The 20326-nt window shown below is 32.5% G+C and overlaps 1 protein-coding gene across 1 annotated transcript in view; it reads right to left on the minus strand.

Moving 5' to 3' along the window:
• Positions 1-18762, minus strand: part of LOC149165615 (uncharacterized) — a 44988-nt gene extending 26226 nt beyond the window's left edge. Inside the window, exons 1-2 of the mRNA XM_089432329.1 lie at positions 17887-18762; positions 17665-17784 (exon numbers count right to left, since the gene is read on the minus strand). Of these exons, the coding sequence (XP_089288455.1) occupies positions 17665-17784; positions 17887-18495 (729 nt within the window). The 5' untranslated portion in view covers positions 18496-18762. The remainder of the gene's footprint in view (positions 1-17664; positions 17785-17886) is intronic.
• Positions 18763-20326: the final 1564 nt, after the last annotated feature.

Consider the following 20326-nt stretch of genomic DNA (forward strand, 5'->3'; position numbering starts at 1 on the left):
TTCACTGAATGGGATGTCCAACGCAACTAGGAAATCTACAGAAAAATCCTAGATTCTACCCGATGGAAATATTATATAGACAATTGGAGACCAACTTGGAAACTCCGAAACACACAAGTGTTAAATGCAAACCTCCAACCACATGGAGATCTCCAACATCTAGTTCCAGAAAGTAAAATATATCCAAAATCAAGTCGATGGATTTCTGACATGGTATATAGCCATTCCAAAAAATTAGCAGAAGAAGCACAAGAGGCATTAAGCCTTCATTTTAAAGATTTAATTGAAGTTTGACAAGAAAAAAACAATCGATTCAATATTTATCACAAATATTTTGTGATCAATCGAGCAAGAGATCCATCTTTTGAATTAAAATTGCTATGGCCACATCATGACCTAGCCTTTGTTTTTCTTGGTACTATCTACAATTTTTCTGCAAAAGCATTAGGGGGATTCGATCTTGGAGTTTGGAAGTCGAGAATTACTCCCTGCTCTACATTTGCGCTTCTTAAGCAATCTGCTTGCAACACAGAAACATTCTCATAGAGTGTGATAAGTCTAAGAAGCCTGCGCATCAAGACGAACAATCTTGGTGAGAACCTAAAGTGGCCAGACTTTTAGGATTGAGTCTTGTATTGTGTTAAAAATCTATGATTCTTAGATAGAGTCTGCAAAAAACCAGGTAGCCTTCAATGTCTATACTCAATTTTGAGTTAGAATATGTGATGAAAGCCTTAGCAGTCCATCTCTAGAAAGAAAAATAGACTTTACGTATATCTATCACGAGTTATTCTGAATGCAATAAAGAAGAAGTTTATTGTTGATCAATGCATGTCTAGTATCTGCATAATTTCTAAGTTATAAATCTTACGACTATTGTGAGATTCATCTGAGATTCACTGGAGGTTCACTTTTAGAGTCCTGGAGTGCAGTTTGCTCGTATATGCAGGAGGTCGTCAAATAATGGCTAGACCTTGCACGAATGATGCATTGGGGGGCGCAAGGTCAAGCCACACCACCCACAGTAGTGATCTTAGGATCCCCCTCAAATCAACCGTTGATCTTCCACCCCATCGGGGTAATGACTATTCTCATTGTTAATTAACAATTGAATATTGATAAATTTTATCACCTTCAAAACAAAATTACATATATCAATAACTTCATATATTAAAATATTAATATAATTTACATAGAATATTATTATTAAATTTGTACTCATGTCATCTACACAAATTCATTCACTCTCATTAAGTTAGCACATAGTCTAAAAACATTACAATTTCGCTCGGAAAACAATAGAAAATTTGGCAAGATTTTGAGAAAATCCAGCAGAAATTTTCAAAATTCTAGCAAGATTTTGAGAAAATCTAGCATAAATTTTAGAAAACTCGAGTTACAATAGTCAAGCTTCAGGATTTTGGGTGCCCTAGGGTTCTTGATGGTGCTTAATCCATTTATGCCATCAAAAAAATGTTTTAAATGCTACCACAGTCAAATTTCTTGAAAAAAAAATATTCAAATTCCAACAAGAAATTCGTTGTCCAAACAAAATTGTGACCTAAGTAAACAACGTCTTAAATTAATGACCTCACTACATTTATCTTCATTCAATTTGAATAAAAAAATATATATTTCTTAAAATTTACCGTGTTAAATTTATAAATAAATTAGAAAACATGACCTATTTACTATTTATTAAAGTTAAATCTATAAATAAATTAAGAACATTGCTCAATTTACTATACAATGTGCTTTGTGCTTTGTCATTTAGATGATAAAATTATAAATAAATTAAGAACATTGCTCAATTTATTATACAAGGTGCTTTGTATTTAGATGATAAATTTAGTTCACCTAAATCATCAATAAATCATTTTCCATTTTAAAAGGGAAAAATGTGAAATCCATACCCATGTTCATTGGTTTGGTGGGAAAATTAATTTGGTAAAGGAACATTTGAAAAGATATATAGGAGGATATCCTTTCAAATAGGCTTACAACATTTTGAAAAGATAAAGGAGAAGCCTCACTTTTCTTGAGTTGTTGGTTTGACCTCCTTTTCTTTTCTTTTTAATTACAAAAGTTTTACACAATATTATATTTCTTTTCTTTTTTATTACAAAAATTTTACACAATATTACATTGATGTAATATTAATTTGATGAGTTTGTATGTGTATTTTAAGTTTAGTTTTACTCAATGTGATATTAATTTGACCAGCTTGTATGTGTATTTTAAGTTTAATTTTATAAGTTTGTATTATTTTTTAGCATTTTTATTTGGATTTTTTTTTAAATATTATATAAATCATTTTGTTATTAATGTAATATTAATTTGGCAAGCTTTTATGTGTATTTTAAGTTTAATTTTTAGTGGTTTGGTATTATTTGAGTATTTTTATTTGGAATTTTTTAATTTATTTTATTATTAAATATATTTGTATATTTTATGTAATTTAGTTAATTATTTTTAAAGTGATATATTTATTATCTATTTTCTATATAAGATGATTGACAATTTTGTTGAGATTGTATAGTTTTTATAAAATTATAAATATAGGTAACATATGGTTTATAAATATAGATATATTTGTTTCGGTAATGTAATATATTTGTGAAATTAATTTGACTTTTATTGTCAAAAATGTTAATCATTTAATCTTTCATAATGCTTATTAATTTTGAGACTCATGGATACATAAAGAGATTTTATATGAAAACTATTTCTATATTTCATATTCACCTATAAAAATGATTAGGGAGGTATTTCCATAGTGAAACTAATTTGACTTTCATTTTCAAAAATATCAATCATTTAATCTTTCATAATGCTCATTAATTTTGTGACTCATGGATACATTAAGAGAGTTTATATGAAAACTATTTCTATATTTCATATTCACCTATAAAAAGGATTAGAGAGGTATTTCCATAGTGAAACTAATTTGACTTTCATTTTCAAAAATATCAATCGTTTAATCTTTCATAATGCTCATTAATTTTGTGACTCATGGATACATAAAGAGAGTTCATATGAAAACTATTTCTATATTTCCTATTCACCTATAAAAAAGATTAGGGAGGTATTTCCATATAGAAGAGAGAGTATAGTTATATTGTTAGAATGCCCATAGAGAGTTGAGGAAACAATCATTCATCCTCTCATATTTCATGGGTTTACTTACCCTCTTTGTCATTGGCTTGTGACTAACAAAATGTGAGCTTCTTTTTACTTATTAAGGTCATAACATATCCCAAGTTTATGAAGTTGAGGACCTTGATTTGATTTTTAAATGAGTTTCATCAATGAATTTTGTTCTCTCTTTTTGTCATTTTTATATGTCACTTGACTATTGTTCACATGTTTTCTTGCATTCATGATAGATGTATTGTAAGCTAGGTTTTGGCTCATGCTTCATTTTTTATTTATTTTTAAATTGTCTAGTTTGATTATTTGATGAAATATCTTTGACTAGATTTACAACAACATTATTTGGAGGGTTAATGTGAATGACTTACTAAAAAGTTGCACTTGACAATGTAAAAGCATTTTTTAAACAACTACACACTTCAACTAATGAATCCCTAATCTTGATGAGGGCATCTAAGTACTTTCACATTTGCAAAATATAAATACATGTAAATGTTAATAATATGGAGGTGTGTGGTTGACCTCTAAATGAGTCTCATATTGCAATTTCATAATAGTGTTTCTCATATAATTGCACCACTTCATTCTTGATTTAGTGCCTTGGGCTTTGAAGGGCATAGTGTGGATTAAGGCAGTGAAATGGGTAAACCAAGATATAATGGTGGTTTTGATGTCAAAAACATATCATCCTACCTTGTTTAAGTTCAATCAAGTCATTCCTCCCATCAGCAAGCCTAAGTGATAAGATTGGCAATTTTTGGCTAAGTGTTGGCGTCATATGCCAATTAAACTTTTTTCATAGATTATATTCAATTAAATGATGGGTAATCCCACAAACAAATGGAACTTAATTTCAATGAAGCACCATTGTGTGCAAAACTTGCTCTTCAATTAATACACTTTTGCATGTAAAAAAAAGAGTGTCAAGTCAAAATGCTAATTATAAAACTATAAGGGCATAGCCAAGGGATTTTGGGACTTACATATTAAATGCAGCTAACAAAACTGGATTACGTCACCTTTCATCACCTGTAACTAGGTAAATGTGCTTTAATGAAAGCCCACCACGGAAGATTGTTGAACTTAAGGGATAATAAAATATGGGTTTTCAATATTAGAATGAGGTATGTAACCACTTGCTAAAAATATTTTTGAGTATATTATGTAATGAAATTCATTTCTCAATACAATGACCAGTTGAAAAGTTACATGTCCAATTCTAAAAAAGCCATGGGTTTCTACACAAGCCCCCTTTAATTAGATTTTTTGTGTGTCTTGAAGTTGTTAGGAGCAATTTTTGAAACTTATAGAAGTTGAGATGCATTTGTAATGTTGGTAAGAGTATGTAAGTTAGGTTTCACACCCCATATTGAAAAAATAAACACCCTATCTTACCAAACACTGTTAAGCCTCCCATGTCATCAATGGCTCAATGAAACCACAATCCACTTGGTTCTCTTCATCTTGACATGCATTCAATTTCAAGGTGAGTTTCTCTAGCATAATACTTTAACTCCTGACAAAGGTTGGAATTTCAAATTAAACACCTTGTCAAATTTCATACTTTTGACAATGCAAATACTCATTTTAATAACTTGAATGAAAAAAATTAACTAATATGAGATATTTTAACCATAAAACATAGACAATATACCCATCAAATTCCATCCCTACTCCCAACCCCTTTTCTCCACCTTAAATTTTATATAACATGCTCTAAGTCCTCCAAAATCAGGGAATCAAATCATGAGGGTAGAGTGGTGATTTAAAAATTAGCTTAAAACTTGGAAATCATGTAATGGAATCATGAGAACGGAGAGGTGATTTAAAAATTAACTTTCGAGAGAAAATATAATGAAAGGTCAACCTAAGTGAGCCATCTCACTCTTAGGTGAGAGAATTCCATTACCATCGCACTCCTCTGTGTTGACAACAATCTCACTCAATTCAATGATGAGACCTCACAAGAGCCACTCACTCAACTCGGCAATCAAATTTCTCACCCAACTCAGTGATGTGGGCAAAGAAGCACACAATCGTGCATAAATCCTCTCTATTCGCTCTAAACTCCTTGACTTACTAATCTATGAATGGTGATACCTTGGAATATTAAGCAGTTTTTCCTTCCAAAAAGTTCAATGACCTCTCCTAAGCATTCTTACACTCTTTCTATGCTCTCTAATGCCTAATTTGATGTTTTACAATGAAATGTTCTTAATGCCTCCATGAATGTACACCTTGCAAGCTTGAAGAGCATTTATGCAGTTGCATGCAAGTGTTTTTGTCCAATTGAGAGGGGTGTATGGCCTCATAAAGTACTAAGTGATTTCTTGTTTCACTCCAGAGGTGTTTAGGGCCCTCAAACTCATGGGCAGCCACAAGAAAGAGTTTTGGCACTGCGTGAGCGATCTGTAAATTGTCATTGATATTCCATTAGATAATTCATCAAAATATATCTATTAAATATATTTGAAAATCTAAAATCTACACTTGAAGGTTTATTTATCCTTATATGTTTGAAATTGTTTATTGTTGTTTATTGTGTATGCATGCAAATTATAATTATGTGAAAAAATAGAGAACAACAAAATAAAAACTCACAAACCACAATTGACATAAGATGTATCTTGGGAAACACTTTCGGGAGAAAATCCAACTGGAAGGTGAGGTTGCTCTACTCTCTTTCTCTGACAAGAAAATATAAGCAAGTACAAGAAGTGAAGCTTGTGACCCGTCAACTACTACAATGCACAAATCCTCTTTGTTCGCTCTCTCCCTATCTCTCTCAACTACTTTGCTCATCTATGGAACAAAATGCACTAAAAAGGAATCAAACCCCCTTCTACTCTTAGTGGCCCAATTATAACACAACTTGATAGCCTACTAGTGGTTAGGTTTGACTAGTTCAACTCTTAACTAGAGTTACAATATCGATTCTTTTAAAGTCTTTTTGATCAGGATCACGTGGAAAGTCAACTTCTAAGATGCATAACTTTTACATATGGATTATGATTGAGGCAATTCTTGCATTGTTGGAAAGGTCTATGTGTGTAGAATAGTAAAAAAAATATGATGTGCTTAAGGCCAAAAGTTTTGACTAATTTTATAGGGGTAGACCATGTCTATAGACATTATCTCCCACCTTTTGTAGTATCTAAAAGGGACCATATCATATAGCCTTGATTTTCTTACCACAACCCTATAACATATCCTTGTTCAATTATAACCATACTGTATCTCCCATCTTGAACGACTTCTCTAGTCTATGTTGATCATGCATGGCCTTAAATTTTCCTTGTGACTTCCACAATGTCTCTTGTGTCTATTAATGGATCTAACTAATTTTCTCAACAATTTTTTATGCCCTTAAGGCATCCCTTGTAAGATCCTCCTTCACTCCTTGTTGCCCATGTGTAATATCTAAAATTGAAGGTGGAAAATATCCAAAACAAGTTTCAAATGAGGACTTTCCAATAGAAGTGTGGACTACTCTATCATAAGAGTGTTGTATATACATGATATTTTCATCCCAAGTCTTTAGATGCTTCTGATTATAACCCCTCAAACGTTGCACCAAAGTCCTGTTGACTACTTCTATCTGCCCATATGTTTGTGGATGAAATGTTGTAGACCTTTTTAACTTTGTGTCAGTCTTCTCCTACAATGTAATGCAAAACGCACTGAGAAATCTTGTGTCCCTATCTGAAATTATGCTCCTTGGTATCCCTAAGTGCACGTAGACATATCTAAAGAACAAGTTCGCCACTTCTTGCATGTCGATGGTTTTTTTATAGGGCACTATAACACACATCTTGTTGAACCTGTCAACTACCACAAACATGTAGTCATATCCCTTCCTAGTTGTTGATAAACCTCTCACAAAGTCCATGGAAATGCTTTCCCAAGAACAAGTGAGTATAGGTAAGGGGTGATATAGACCATGTTTCCTGTTACTAGGCTTGTTAGTACAACAAATCATGCATTCTCTTATGAACCTAGCTACTTTTTCTTGCATATTGGGCCAAAACATATACCTTTTCCTCTCTAATAAATTGCAATCGTTCACCTTTAGGAACACATAACTTATCCGACTTGTAGAGTAACATGTCTTAGAGATGATCGTCAATTGTGTTGGCACCATCGCGCATATGACTCTGGCTCTGCAACTGTCGAAACACCTTCTTGAAATCCTCATCCTATGAATATGCCTCTCTATATGCATCATGGGCGAATGGATCCATGTGCATCATAGTTCTCCAAGTTGTGATCTTTGATGTGGGTGGCCTTAGAAGAAGTTTCAACCAACTTGTTTATGCTTCCCTTCTTGTATTTAATCCCTAAATGAAACTACTATAAAAATCCCATTCACTTGTAATGCTTAATTTGGTGTACCTTACTCTAGGCTTGTGAGTACTGTAGTGGTTGATGATCTATGTGGATTATTGTCTCATTCCCCATCATATAGTGCTTCCACTTCTTCACAACTTGCACGACATATAACTCCTTATTGTAGGTGGGGTAGTTAAGAACTGCCCCATGAAATACTTCAAAATGGTAGCATACAGGCCTTCCTCACTACATCAAGACTGCTCCCATAGCATACCCACTCACATTTTGATCCACTTCGAAGGGTTGTTGCAAGTTTGGTAATGCCAAAATTGGTGTTTGACTTCTCTTCTTCTTTAACTCTTCAACGACTCTTTGTTAACCCTTTCCACACTGGAAACTCTTGCCACATGTTATGGCATGGCGTGGTGTTGTTACTACCGAAAACATGACTATGAATTTCCTCAAGTATTGTGTTTCCCCAACAAAACTCTCGACCTTAGAAACATTAGTAAGCACTAGTCATTTCATGATGGTGTTCATCTTGGAAAGATCTATCTTCAACTCTCCTCCACCTATCACATACCCTAGATACACCAAAGATTGTTTTACAAACTCACACTTCTTAAGATTTGCTAGCAGTTGGTGCTTCTTTAATGTCTCTAGCAACTGTGTCCAATGTGATATATGCTCCTCCTAGGTAAGCAGCGTATACTAGTATATCATTCAAATAGACAATAAAAAATGAATATATAAAAGGGTGTAATATATCATTCACTAACCTTGTAAATGTAGCTAGTGTATTGCATAGGCCAAATGGCATGACTGACCACTCATACAAAACTTGACTGATTTTGAAGGCGGTCTTCTAGGTATCTTCTTCTCTAACTCAAACCTAGTGATATCTAGACTTTAAGTCCAACTTGGTGATATATTTCGCTTATTGCAATTGATCCAACATATCATCTATTTTGGGCAGGGGGTACCTGTTCTTGAGCATAATTTTGTTCAATGCCATTTAATCTAATACACATTTGCCAAGTCTCATCCTTCTTTGGCACAATGATGATGGGTGATCCACATGGTGATGTACTCAATCAAATGACACCCTGTTCCAAGAGTTGATACAATTGCTTCTTCACCTCAGTGACTTCTATAACATATTGCCTATACAACCCAATGTTTGGCAATGGGGAGTCTGACAATAATTGGATCTCGTGTTCCACTCCCCTCCTAGGTTGTAGCCCTCTAGGCTCCTGGAAAACATCCATGTATGTTTGTAAAAACTCTTCCAATTTTTGGTTTTTGTTTCATAATACACCCCTCCAGGGATGACTTTGCTCTTGCTGACTCTTCTACATATTGATTTTCTTTTAAAACAATAAAACATACTTCTTGTTAGAACTGGTCAGTTTCGTGGCTTAGTTGGCACTTACTAATGAAATTTTGGACTTGCCCTTTTGCGCATTGATGGTGAATGATTTTCCATCCTTGATGAGGTAGTATTAGTTCGCTCCCAGCATGAAGATTGCATCTCACATGTACATATAAGGGCTTTCAAACACCACTCCACATACATCAAGCGAAACTACATCTAGTTATATTCCATCAATAAAATCAACACTGATAACAAATCTAATTTTGCACCATTTGGTTATCTTTATTTTTGCATCCTTAGTTACCCATCCATGATCACAAACTTCCAATCCCAATTTGTTGACTAGATATATTGCAATGGCATTTGCTTAGGATCTTGAGTTAAACAAAGCATCAACCCTTTTCTTCTTGCCCTGTATCTTTATGTGGAAGAGTTTGGCCATTTTCTTATGTTCATGTTGTTAAAGGCAACTCAAATACACCTCATTTTGGATTGATGTACAAACGATCTTTTCATCCATGTTTGAGCTACTTTCAACCTGGGTGCTTGAATCAGTGGCCATGAGGTTTCGCTTCTTCGCATCTTTCTTTTTGTTCTTCGTGTTAAGCTCTAAATGCAACTTCTAACACTTCTCCTCTTTATGACCATTAATGTTATAGTGGTTGTTGGGATCTTTGCACTGGTGTGTTGTGTTTGTCATCCTTTTATCTTTTCCCCTTTTCCACTTTTTCTTCCCCTCCTTAGAAACAACATAGTGCTCCTTTTGCTTCGACCCACTCGATTTCCCTTTCTTTTGGCCTATGTTCTCCGAGCACTATCCCTATACACAACCCTCATCCATTGATCCTAAGTTTGAACATCATCACTTGCTTCTACAAATGACTATGTAGGCCCCCCAAATACTTAAGGAGTACATATGGGTTTTTTGGGGAGATATCTAGTGTTATGGCCATCTTGTTTAACACAGTGGTGTAGTCATGTACAATCTACCCTTGCTTTTGCCTGAAGTATTGCCAACAGTCCCATTAGTCCTCTACATACGCAATAGGGTAAAATTGTGACTTTATGAGGGTTTTGAAATCTCCTCACTTAGTCATTGGAGGATCTCCCTCCAACCTCAAGGTCTCTGTGTGTATTTCCCACGAGGCCAAGACATGGCCCTCTAATTTCATTCGAGCAAACAAAATTTTATGTTCTTCCCCCATATGATGGACACTAAAATAAACTTCTAATTGTTGAAACAAGTGATTTGACTTTAAAGCATCAATATCACCTTGGTATGGCTTAATGTCGACCTTCGATTCCATTTTGACTAGTGACTATGATTGGTTCACAACATTAGAATTGGGTTGATCTTTTTCGAGTTCTTTCTTCGGCTCCTTTATTTCTTCCAAATCTCCTAATATCCCCTCTAATCGGACATCTGTGAGAACTTTCATCTTCTCCTAATAGCCTGAGTTGATTGGTTAAGGCCATCATGAGAGGCTCACATTACAATTTATATCTACAAATTATGATTCCAGCCATAACAACCTCTCCTTTGGGGGATCATGAGGGTCATTCACAAATTCGTTGGCCATTAATGGGGTTTTGACTTTCAACTTAACCGATCTAGATCCCCTACAACTCCCCACAATATACCCAAAGAAACATACTATAATACCAATATGATCCGTAAATTGTCATGGATATTCCACTAGACAACTCGTCAAAACAGATCTACTAAAATATATTAAAAAAATCTGAAATCTACACTATGAGGGTTTATTTCTCCTTAAATTTATGGATCTATTAATTATTGTTTATTGTGTAGTGCAAATTATAATTATGTGGAAAATAGAGAACAATGAAATAAAAACTCGCAAACCACAATTGACACAAGATATATCCTTAGAAACCCTTTTGAGAGAAAACCTAGTTGGAAGGTGAGGCCATTATGCTCTCTTTCTCTAACTCGAAAATGGATGCAAGTACAAAGAAGTGAGGATTGTGGTCCATGAGTTGCTACAATGCACAAATCCTCTTTGTTTTCTCTCTCCCTATCCCTCTTAGCTACTTTGCTCATCTATGGAACAAAATGCACTCAAAAAGAATCAAACCCCCTTTTCCTCCTATTGCTTTGATTATAACACAACTCGATAGCCTACTGGCATTTAGGTTTGATTCATTCAACTTTTAACTAGAGTTACAATATGAATTCATTTAGAGCCTTCTTCATCATGATCACATGGATAGGCCATTTTCCATGAGTAATGGGGGTTGATGTAGCATCCTCTCGAATTATGGTGGTCAAAACAGGAAGGTCAACTTCCAAGTGGCATAAATTTTGCATACGAACTTCGATTGAAACAAATATTATGTCGTTGGAAAGGTCTCTATGTGTAGAATAACACGAAAACGTGATATGCTTAAGTGATAAAGCTTTAACCCCAAAAATACATTGTTTAATGACTCAAATTGCTCCTAAAAAGTTTCATACCCTAATTTGCCAAACTGGATCCCGCTAGTAAAAATGGTCTTGTGAGTTGATTCCTACACTTTTTCCACTCTAAAAGCATCAAGATGGATGAAAAACAATATAATGATCCAATCTGGATCAATGATCCTTTTGAGAATAATTAAAATCTCAAATTCTCCTCCACAACCTAAATTTTCAACTAAACATTCTACTCTCTCTACATGGGATTGATAGGGCAAAGTTTATAAGATTTCTTGAACATGCGTATTCATGCTTGAGATTTACTAGTCTTTTACCGTTATTTAAGAGTTGAAAGGCATGTTTTCAAGTTATGTGCATGTTAACCCCATATGCTAAATCTTTTAAGAAATTCAACTAGTTGAAAATCGCTTTGATTTGAGTTTAAATAAATTGATTCAAACAAGTTTGAAATTTGCATTTGCACTCAAGCAAATTGAAATTTAACTTCCTTGAAAATTGCATTTTAGTTCTTTGATAAGATTACATATAAATATTAATTTCCAACACTGCCTTCGCTTGCTTGAAAGAGTAATGTTCAACCTTTTTCTACAAGTTCATGGATGCAATTTAATGCTTGTTTGATGTATATTTTCCATCTTTCTTTGGCATGGTTGAGAATAAAAAGTTCAACCCATATGTTCTAGCCTAGGAATTCCATTCATTTGGTGGAATTTTTAATTTATGCTCGAGCTTGTGAGTGCAAATTTTAGTTTGCTTGAAGCTAGACTTCTCGAGCTTATCTTCATGGGTAATATCTATCCCACTTAAATTAGTTCCTTGAGCTTATTTTTAAATTAATTTTTTAGTATTTCCATTAGGCTTGCTTGACATACTTTATCTTCATGATTTTTTCCTTCATGTTTAAATTTATTTTTTAGTCTTTCTATTAGGCTTGCTTGACATACTTTATCTTCTTTCCCTTTTCCTTATGTTTGACTAGCTTCCTTTACCAGCCTAAAGGGAGAAATTAATTATGTTAGTATTCAAATTGGAGAAAAAATAAGCTTGAAGTTGCACATGCATTTTCAACCCTTTCCCTCGTATCTTAACATTCATTTTGCACTTTATTTGATAGTATAATTTTTAGCTATTTCATATACTTATAATGGAAACCTTTAGTATGACATTCCCAACTTTCCTTTTATAATTAATATGCAAACCATTTAAGTTTTAGTACATGATTTCCAACTCTCAATTATAGTTGGAGATGTAATTTTCAACTTCCTTTTATAAATTTGAGTGTAACTTTTACTCATTTGGCTTATTTAAGTTTCCAATTTTCAATTTTCTTTCTTGAATTTAAGCATGTTGATTTAATTACAATAAATTTATTTAAAAATTGAAGTTATATTTTCTTCTTTTAAATTTACTAGAAAAATCCATAGCTCATTATCAACCCTCACATAAAAAGTGGATGCTACTATTTCATTGCAGCGAGAGGCGCTCCCAGAATGGAAGATATATTGTAAAGTTATGTTATGTTATGTAAACATTTTGACTCAATAAATGTACATAACAATAAAATTAAAATTAAAATAATATATATATATATATATATATATATATATATATATATATATTACACCATCATAGATCCATATTAACTCTGGATCTACCAAAAGCAGAGAGGGACCAAATATTTTGAGGTGCAAACCTCTTTTAGAGTGAAAAGAGATTTGATCTCTCTTAGCGCATGGTAAATCCAAAGTTAAAATGAACCTAAATTGGTTCAAGTTTGAATAAACATTTCTAAAATCAACACTGCTATTTCATTTGTAATTTAAAGACATTTTTAACTTTCAATCATATATAAAAATCACATTTCTAACTTTAATTTAATCCTTAATTTGCAATCTCATACTTATGTTTTAGTTTCAGAATTGTTTTCTTCGTATATATTGTTTTTATTATCATTTTTTTTTTCTTATAATAATTTTCAACTTTAGTTGCTTACTTCAAAAGTAATTTACACATATAAGTATAATAAATTTGAAATCTAAAACAAACTTTTAAAGAAAAATAATAAAAGATCATATTCATTTAATCTAGAATGGCAATGAAAAGTTTAAAATTTTGAATATACAATAATTAGTATTATACTACAATGTTTTACCTTATATAATTACTTTTTTATATATGATACAATATCACACTATATAACAATTTCATTATTTTTTTTACCTTTTTATATATGATACAATATCACACTATATAACAATTTCATTATTTTTTTTATATATGATACAATATCACACTATATAACAATTTCATTATTTTTTATATAACCTTATAGTTATATTATATGAAAATATATTTTATAAGCTAAGAAAAAATTATAAGTTCATAAAAGGGTTTTATACCCAACAAATACTCACATTTATATTTTTAATGAATTGAATTTGTATTATACTTTTGATGAGCTGAATTTGTATTAAGTAATTGATTTAAAATTCATTGAAATTGGATATATATAAAAATAATATTTTTTTTCAAAATATTTAATATGGTGTAAAATATTATTTATTTATTTATTTTAAAAGTATTAATAATATAAAAATATTTTTTATATTTAAAAAGAAATGTATTAAAAACTAATTTTATTATAGTAAATTAATGTTAAATAAAAATAGGATAGGTAATCATAATTGATTTATACAATTTCATGTTTGAGATTATGGTTAATCTAATTTTTTGAAATGTGTTATTTATTAATATTCTTGTTTAATTATCATTTTTTTAATTATAAATTAATTTTAGATTTCAAATTTGCTCTCATAAATTTGTAAATTCAAATTATAAGTTATATAGAATTCATTTTATAAAAAAAAATGAAAAAATGAATTGAAATTCTTTAAAAAAAAATTAAAAAAAAAAACAAAAACAAACTTCTAAGAAAAGTATTACATGAAAACTTCTTAAAGATAAATATAACCAAAGGAAACCATTACATGGAAAAACTAATTTTACAAATTCTATTTGAATTGAAAGAAATATTGGAAAAGGACATTGAAATTCCCATGGCACATAAAGATGGGCATTCTATGTGTTTGCTATGGGAAAAACTAATTTCACAAATTCTATTTGAATTTGAACAAAGATTGGAAAAGCACATTGAAATTTCCATTATATAAAGATTTGCATTCTATGTGTTTCTCCATGGTTAAGTTTGAAGATTTTGTTGGGCAAAATTGATTATGTACTCTTAAATATGATATTGATTGGAAAAGGACATTGAAATTTCCATTGTACATAAAGATTTTCATTCTATGTGTTTCTCCATGGTCATGTTTGAAGATTTTGTTCGGCAAAATTGATTATGTACTCTTGAATATGATACTTACACTTTCTTTCCAACAAAAAAAAGAGCACTTTCAAACAACCTTTTCAATTGTGATTCAATTTACATTTTTAAACTTTTTTAATAAATTTATAAATATCAAGTTAAAATATTTATTAATTTTTGAAAAACTAATGTTTGATCGAGAAAAACAAAACAAATATCCTATGCACATAAGGTATTTATTTTTCTAGGGCCTAGAGTATCCCTAAAATTGTTTTTTCTTAGCTAAGAGCTTGTTTTCTTTAGATGTAAGGAAACATGGGAACCGCTCAAGACTCAAAGACCTCCAGTTGGAGTGAAAGCTTGCTCTCTTACGGGCCACTAACAGGTAATTCCAAGTCACATAGTTTCCTTGAATAACAATGATGAGTCAACTTACATTTGCCAATAGCAACAAGTAATGACTGTCCTACTACTAGATTAACCACTAAAGGTAATAATTTTTCTCACTATATAAAAAATAAATAAATAAAAGCACTTATTTTACAATAAATTTTTAAATTCAAAACTTCCCTTAAAATACAAACATGTTTTAAAAAACACTCTAAGCTTCCTTACTATTGTATTTCAAATCAATCAAAAAAAATTAATGGCTATTTCAAATCAATAAAAAAAATTAATGGCCAAAATTCATAGCGATATTGCATTTCAAATCCATCATGAAATTTTGGTTGCCAAAATTTATAGCCAATTAATAGTTATGTAAAATAAATGTAATTCAAAAACATACAATCGAGCGTTGCATTTCACAATGGGAAGAGTTTATGCAATCTGTTTGATTTGAGTTAAACCTAGAATCCTGTGTGGACTTTTGTAAAAGTATGGTTATAATAAATGTAATTCATAAACACACCATTGAACGTTGCATTTCACAATGGGAAGAGTTTATGCAATTTTATGTAAGTTTGATTTAAGGAGTTAAACCTAGAATACTGTGTAGACTTTTGTAAAAGTATTGTTTTATTAATGTGAGTTTTTTTGGGTTTGTTTAGTAAGTTTGATAGAAGAATTGTGATGCCATGAAAAAACATAAAGGCTCATGAAGGTGTTGATGTTTTTTTGGTACGCTTAAGTATATGAATTTAAAAAGATAAAGAAAAGGTTGTATCGTCAAGTTGAAGTTGAAGTTGAAGATTTGAAAGAGAGAAGAGAATTCAAGTTTGTGCTTCAAATTTAAAGAGTTGTTAAAGTTAAATCTGGAGTTATTAATAATTTGTTTTTATTTAATTTAAGACAAAAAAAAAAAATAAAAAAAAAATTGAAAATCAAGAATCACAAAAGTAAAAAGTCAAGAAGTAGACACATGGAAAGTCAAAGACCACTTACCACTTTTATAATATAAGTCTTTACACTTTTACAAAGGGTCCATCCTTTTGCATTTTAAGCTATCTTTGTATGTGAAATAGAAGATATTGTTAAGTTATGCACTATACCAAGATATTGATGGTAGTTGCAAGTTTTCTTTATTTCTTTGGTGGTTGTGAAGATAGACATTGTTTCTTGTTGATGTTTTGGCCTAAATGATAGTTAGTTGATTCTTAATGTTCATTCTTGTTTGTTGTACATTACGATAGCTTGTTGAAAGTGACTATTGGAAAATATAGGTATCTTCAAGTACTTAGAGTAGGCTCGGGACTAATGTGCACAAGTAGAGATAAGCTATAGTATCTGTTTTTGCATGTGTTTCCTTATTTCAAGTTTAAAATTTATGACATGAAGCATGTCTTTTTATTGGTAATTGAAGCTTATGTTCATGTGTGCATAAACAAAGTTAGTTGGCTAATGGGATGTTGTGATGGCTGTGAGCTATCTTCACCATTCACCAGTTCCTTGGTTAGCTAGTTGGATTAGGTATTGATGATAAAGGTAAGCTACTTTCCATTTTGTACCTACTCTAAGTTTCATGTCAAAATTGTTTCTTTTTTCATGAATGCTCAAAGCTTGGATAGGATAAACAACGAGATAGGTTACACATAAATATATTAAATTGTAGATTACATGTTGCACATTACATTTTCATCTTAGTTACATTGCACATAAACCCATTTAGAAACTATGGGTGAACTGAGCCTTAACTAACCAATGCACACTAAATGAAGAACCAAGGGTTCACCATTCCAATGGGAGAAAGTTAAATTGGGTCTTTTCACTAAGTGCCTCTATGTTGTTTGTTATCACCTTAAATTGTTCACTTGTGACATTTTGAGCAATTCTACCTAAATATAACACTTTCGTATACATAACCCTCATCTCTATTCCATTCCGCTCCACCATCATATGACCTCAAACTTGCTTATCAGATAAATCAACTCCAAAAATTGTTCAAAATTAACCAACACATATTGGCCCATTAAATGCAAACAACACAGATACAACCCCAAAATAATGTTGTCCCAAAAACAAACTATTATTTTGTAAATAATTTTCAATACTAACAATGCACCCTAACTATCATAATAAAATGACAGTTATGTGACCTCATCAAAGTACCATTATTATTATTAACCATTTATCCAATCATCTTTAACCACGGTAAGAAAAAAACATATCAAAAAAATTGTACACCATATTATTATAAATAAAACTATTAAAGTCAATCATCCATTTAAATCTATCTAAATAATTTTATGTTGCTGCAAGATTCCACTTTCTAGTCTCGAACTTTTTTCTGGAAGTGGAAAACATTAAGAAAAGCCCTTTTACCTCATCAAAAATGTTGTTTACTTTATCATTCATTAAATTAATGAAAAGTTCAAATATTAATATGCTGTATTCTGTGTTCATGTTGATTAATGTATATTTTATGCAGTTTGATTTCATATGTCAGATGAATTGGGGGTTTAAATGAATACCAGTAAAAATTTTAATACTAATATCTTTGTAATTAGAGTATCTATCAGGGAATTGAAATCAAGCTTATCATATTTACTAAAACTTGTATTTTGTTTTAATCTCAGAGGCAACTGGAAAAACTATCAGATTTCTTACCGGCTGGGTTTCTCCAAGTCCATGCTTCAGGGCCTGACTGGTTGCCTTATTAACCAGAGAAAACGAAGGACGGCCATCTTCGTCCTTTAGCGTGCTGTACGTCTCATCCATGACCCATTGCTACAAAAGGGAAAATAAATTCAGGAGACTCAGAAAATCTGCGCACCAAAAATCCCATATAAAACATACAAATTTCTAATTTCCAGAAAGTAACAAAAATACCTGGAACTTGTCACTGGGATTCATATAGGCCAAAACGACAGACCCATCACGGATCGCGAGCCAAAAGTTGGGATTATTCTGGGTAAAAACCCTCACGACCTGCCCCCGGGGCAGAACGAACTCGCCTCTAGGTTGCGGGCACGAATCCCCCTGAGGCCCGTAGCCATGACAGGTGAACGAATCCTCGGAAGGCCCACTGCTAGGTCCCTGGAACGAACCCGAGGGAGTCTCACCTTCTGGTTTCTGAAATGGACCAGGAAAATCCTGGGGATGACATCTCCGAATCGCTAATGAGTACGATGTTCTTATCCATGTGAAAACTCTTGATGGGCATGATGAATTGCGATTAGGGCTGCGGCTGCGGCGGTGGGCGATACTAACCTGGTTCTGGAAATTGGGTTCCCGGGAAAGAATGGCATCCTCTGGCGCTGAGAGGGCGGAGAAAGTCTGAGCTCGGCCGGAAACCGTAGTGATGCTGATCTTGAAGTCGGTAGTGGAGTTGGCGCTGTGTGGGAATTCCATTATGTTCCTTACTGGTGCTGCGATTCGATGGTTTGAGCAGCGAAAGGGCGGGATTGCAGAAAGTCTGAATAATTTGAATGAATTCATGTAGGAGAAGCAATTTACATCATGCAGGCTGCAAGTTTTCTCATTGGTGCAGGTTGCTCTCAATTCTCAGCAAGGTTTGTGTCTTGGACACGCAACGTAGCAGAATCCTGAAAATCCTAACTGGGTTCTATCTGGTGGGAATTTGGTGAGCTGGGTTCTATCTTTATTACTGTAGCGAAATATCTGAGTTTTCTTCTAACCGAAGAAAAAACTGAGTAAAAGTCTGTTATTCTTTCAGTAGCGTGAGAGTAACTTTCTTGGCAGGCACTTTCTTATAAGTCACTATAAAGGAGGACTATGGGAGGGTTATAATTGCTTTTCAATATACAATATTTAATTTTCAAAATAAAATATACAATTAAATTTATTTTTTTTAATTTTTATTGCACAGTAAGTTTATATTTTTAGGAGTTGGTGTTATGGCAATTTTTGGGAAACTTTTCCATGAGTTTTTCTGGGCTAATTTTTCTAAAATCTGGCAGGAATTTACTGAAATCACAAGTTTGATGGGTAATACCTGAACAATTGAAGTGCACCAGGGGTTTTTCAGGGCGTTGAATCCATATATACACTCAAAAAAACCATTTTAAATAACACAAATCAACATTTCACCTCAAATTTTTCCTTCTGATTCCAGCACTGGAAAGTCCAAAAAATCGCACTAAAAACAACATATATTATTGTAACTTTTCAAAATATTTATATAACTATAAATCCATGTGTTGTACACTAGGGATGCCAAAGTCGAAGGTCGCATGCACACTGTCTTGACTTGCTACGACAAAACCTTGAATAGTCACGGATTTGATCCGACCTCGAGTAATGGCAAAAGGAAAAAATAGTTTAAATTGAACATTTAATAAGGGTTTTTGCCATAAATTTAAATGTATGTAGAGCTTCACAAGATTTTTGACATAAATTGATTGAAGCTCCTTTCATTTTTAGGAAAGCAAATTCTTAATTTTTATTCCTTTAATTTCTTCTTCTTTATCTTTGCCACTATCACAGCCTTAAAGACTTCGCATGATTTTAAGTACCATGTGATCTCTAGTCATGTGGTGCTAGTTTGTTTCTCACTGATTGCCTAACCACTTGAGAAACTCTTCAATTTCACAAATCAACACTTGAATTATAAACCTTAAACAAGTTATACAGCAAAATCTCAAACTTAATCTAGAACCTAGTGCATATGTCTTCATCAATAGCACCCAGATAAATGTGCAATTATAATTCATATACAACATAGAACTTCATCATAATGTGCATGCCAACATCACATAACAACATTCATCCATCACATGGAATGTACAAAAAGATACGAGGGAGTGCCTTGCGGCCTTACTCCAGAGTATAATTACATAAATTTGTAATTTTGGTGTTTATATAAGGTTCAGTTAAGGTCTCCAACCAAGTCACCTGATTGACCACCAACTATAATACAATATAAAGTTACCATGGTTTGTGTCACCTGAAATACTAAAGCACGAATTGTGCACACCAATCTGCAATTTGGGCATGTTTCAATAGCTCTTTAATCTACTCGTCCCAACCACCTGGTTAGAAGAGCGACCATGCAACACCAAAGAAGGAAACCCCAAAACACTTGATTCTCTTTTCTTTGTTGCAGTGCAGCTCCTTGTCTCATTGTGATATGCCTTGACCTACTATATTCCTCCTTGTTTGAGCTCTTATCCTTGTCTGAGTTTGCTTTTCCAAGTTGCTCCTCTCATCTCAACCCTTCACACACACACACATATGATGTGGGAATGTGAAAGTGTGTGACCCTTGGCACTTTTTTCATCCAAGCATTGTTATGTCTTCTAAGACGAAC

Source organism: Pinus tabuliformis, chromosome 5_1, assembly GCF_031772625.1.
Source record: "Pinus tabuliformis cultivar Carrire ecotype Pingquan chromosome 5_1, CPIR1, whole genome shotgun sequence".
Classification (NCBI taxonomy): domain Eukaryota; kingdom Viridiplantae; phylum Streptophyta; class Pinopsida; order Pinales; family Pinaceae; genus Pinus; species Pinus tabuliformis.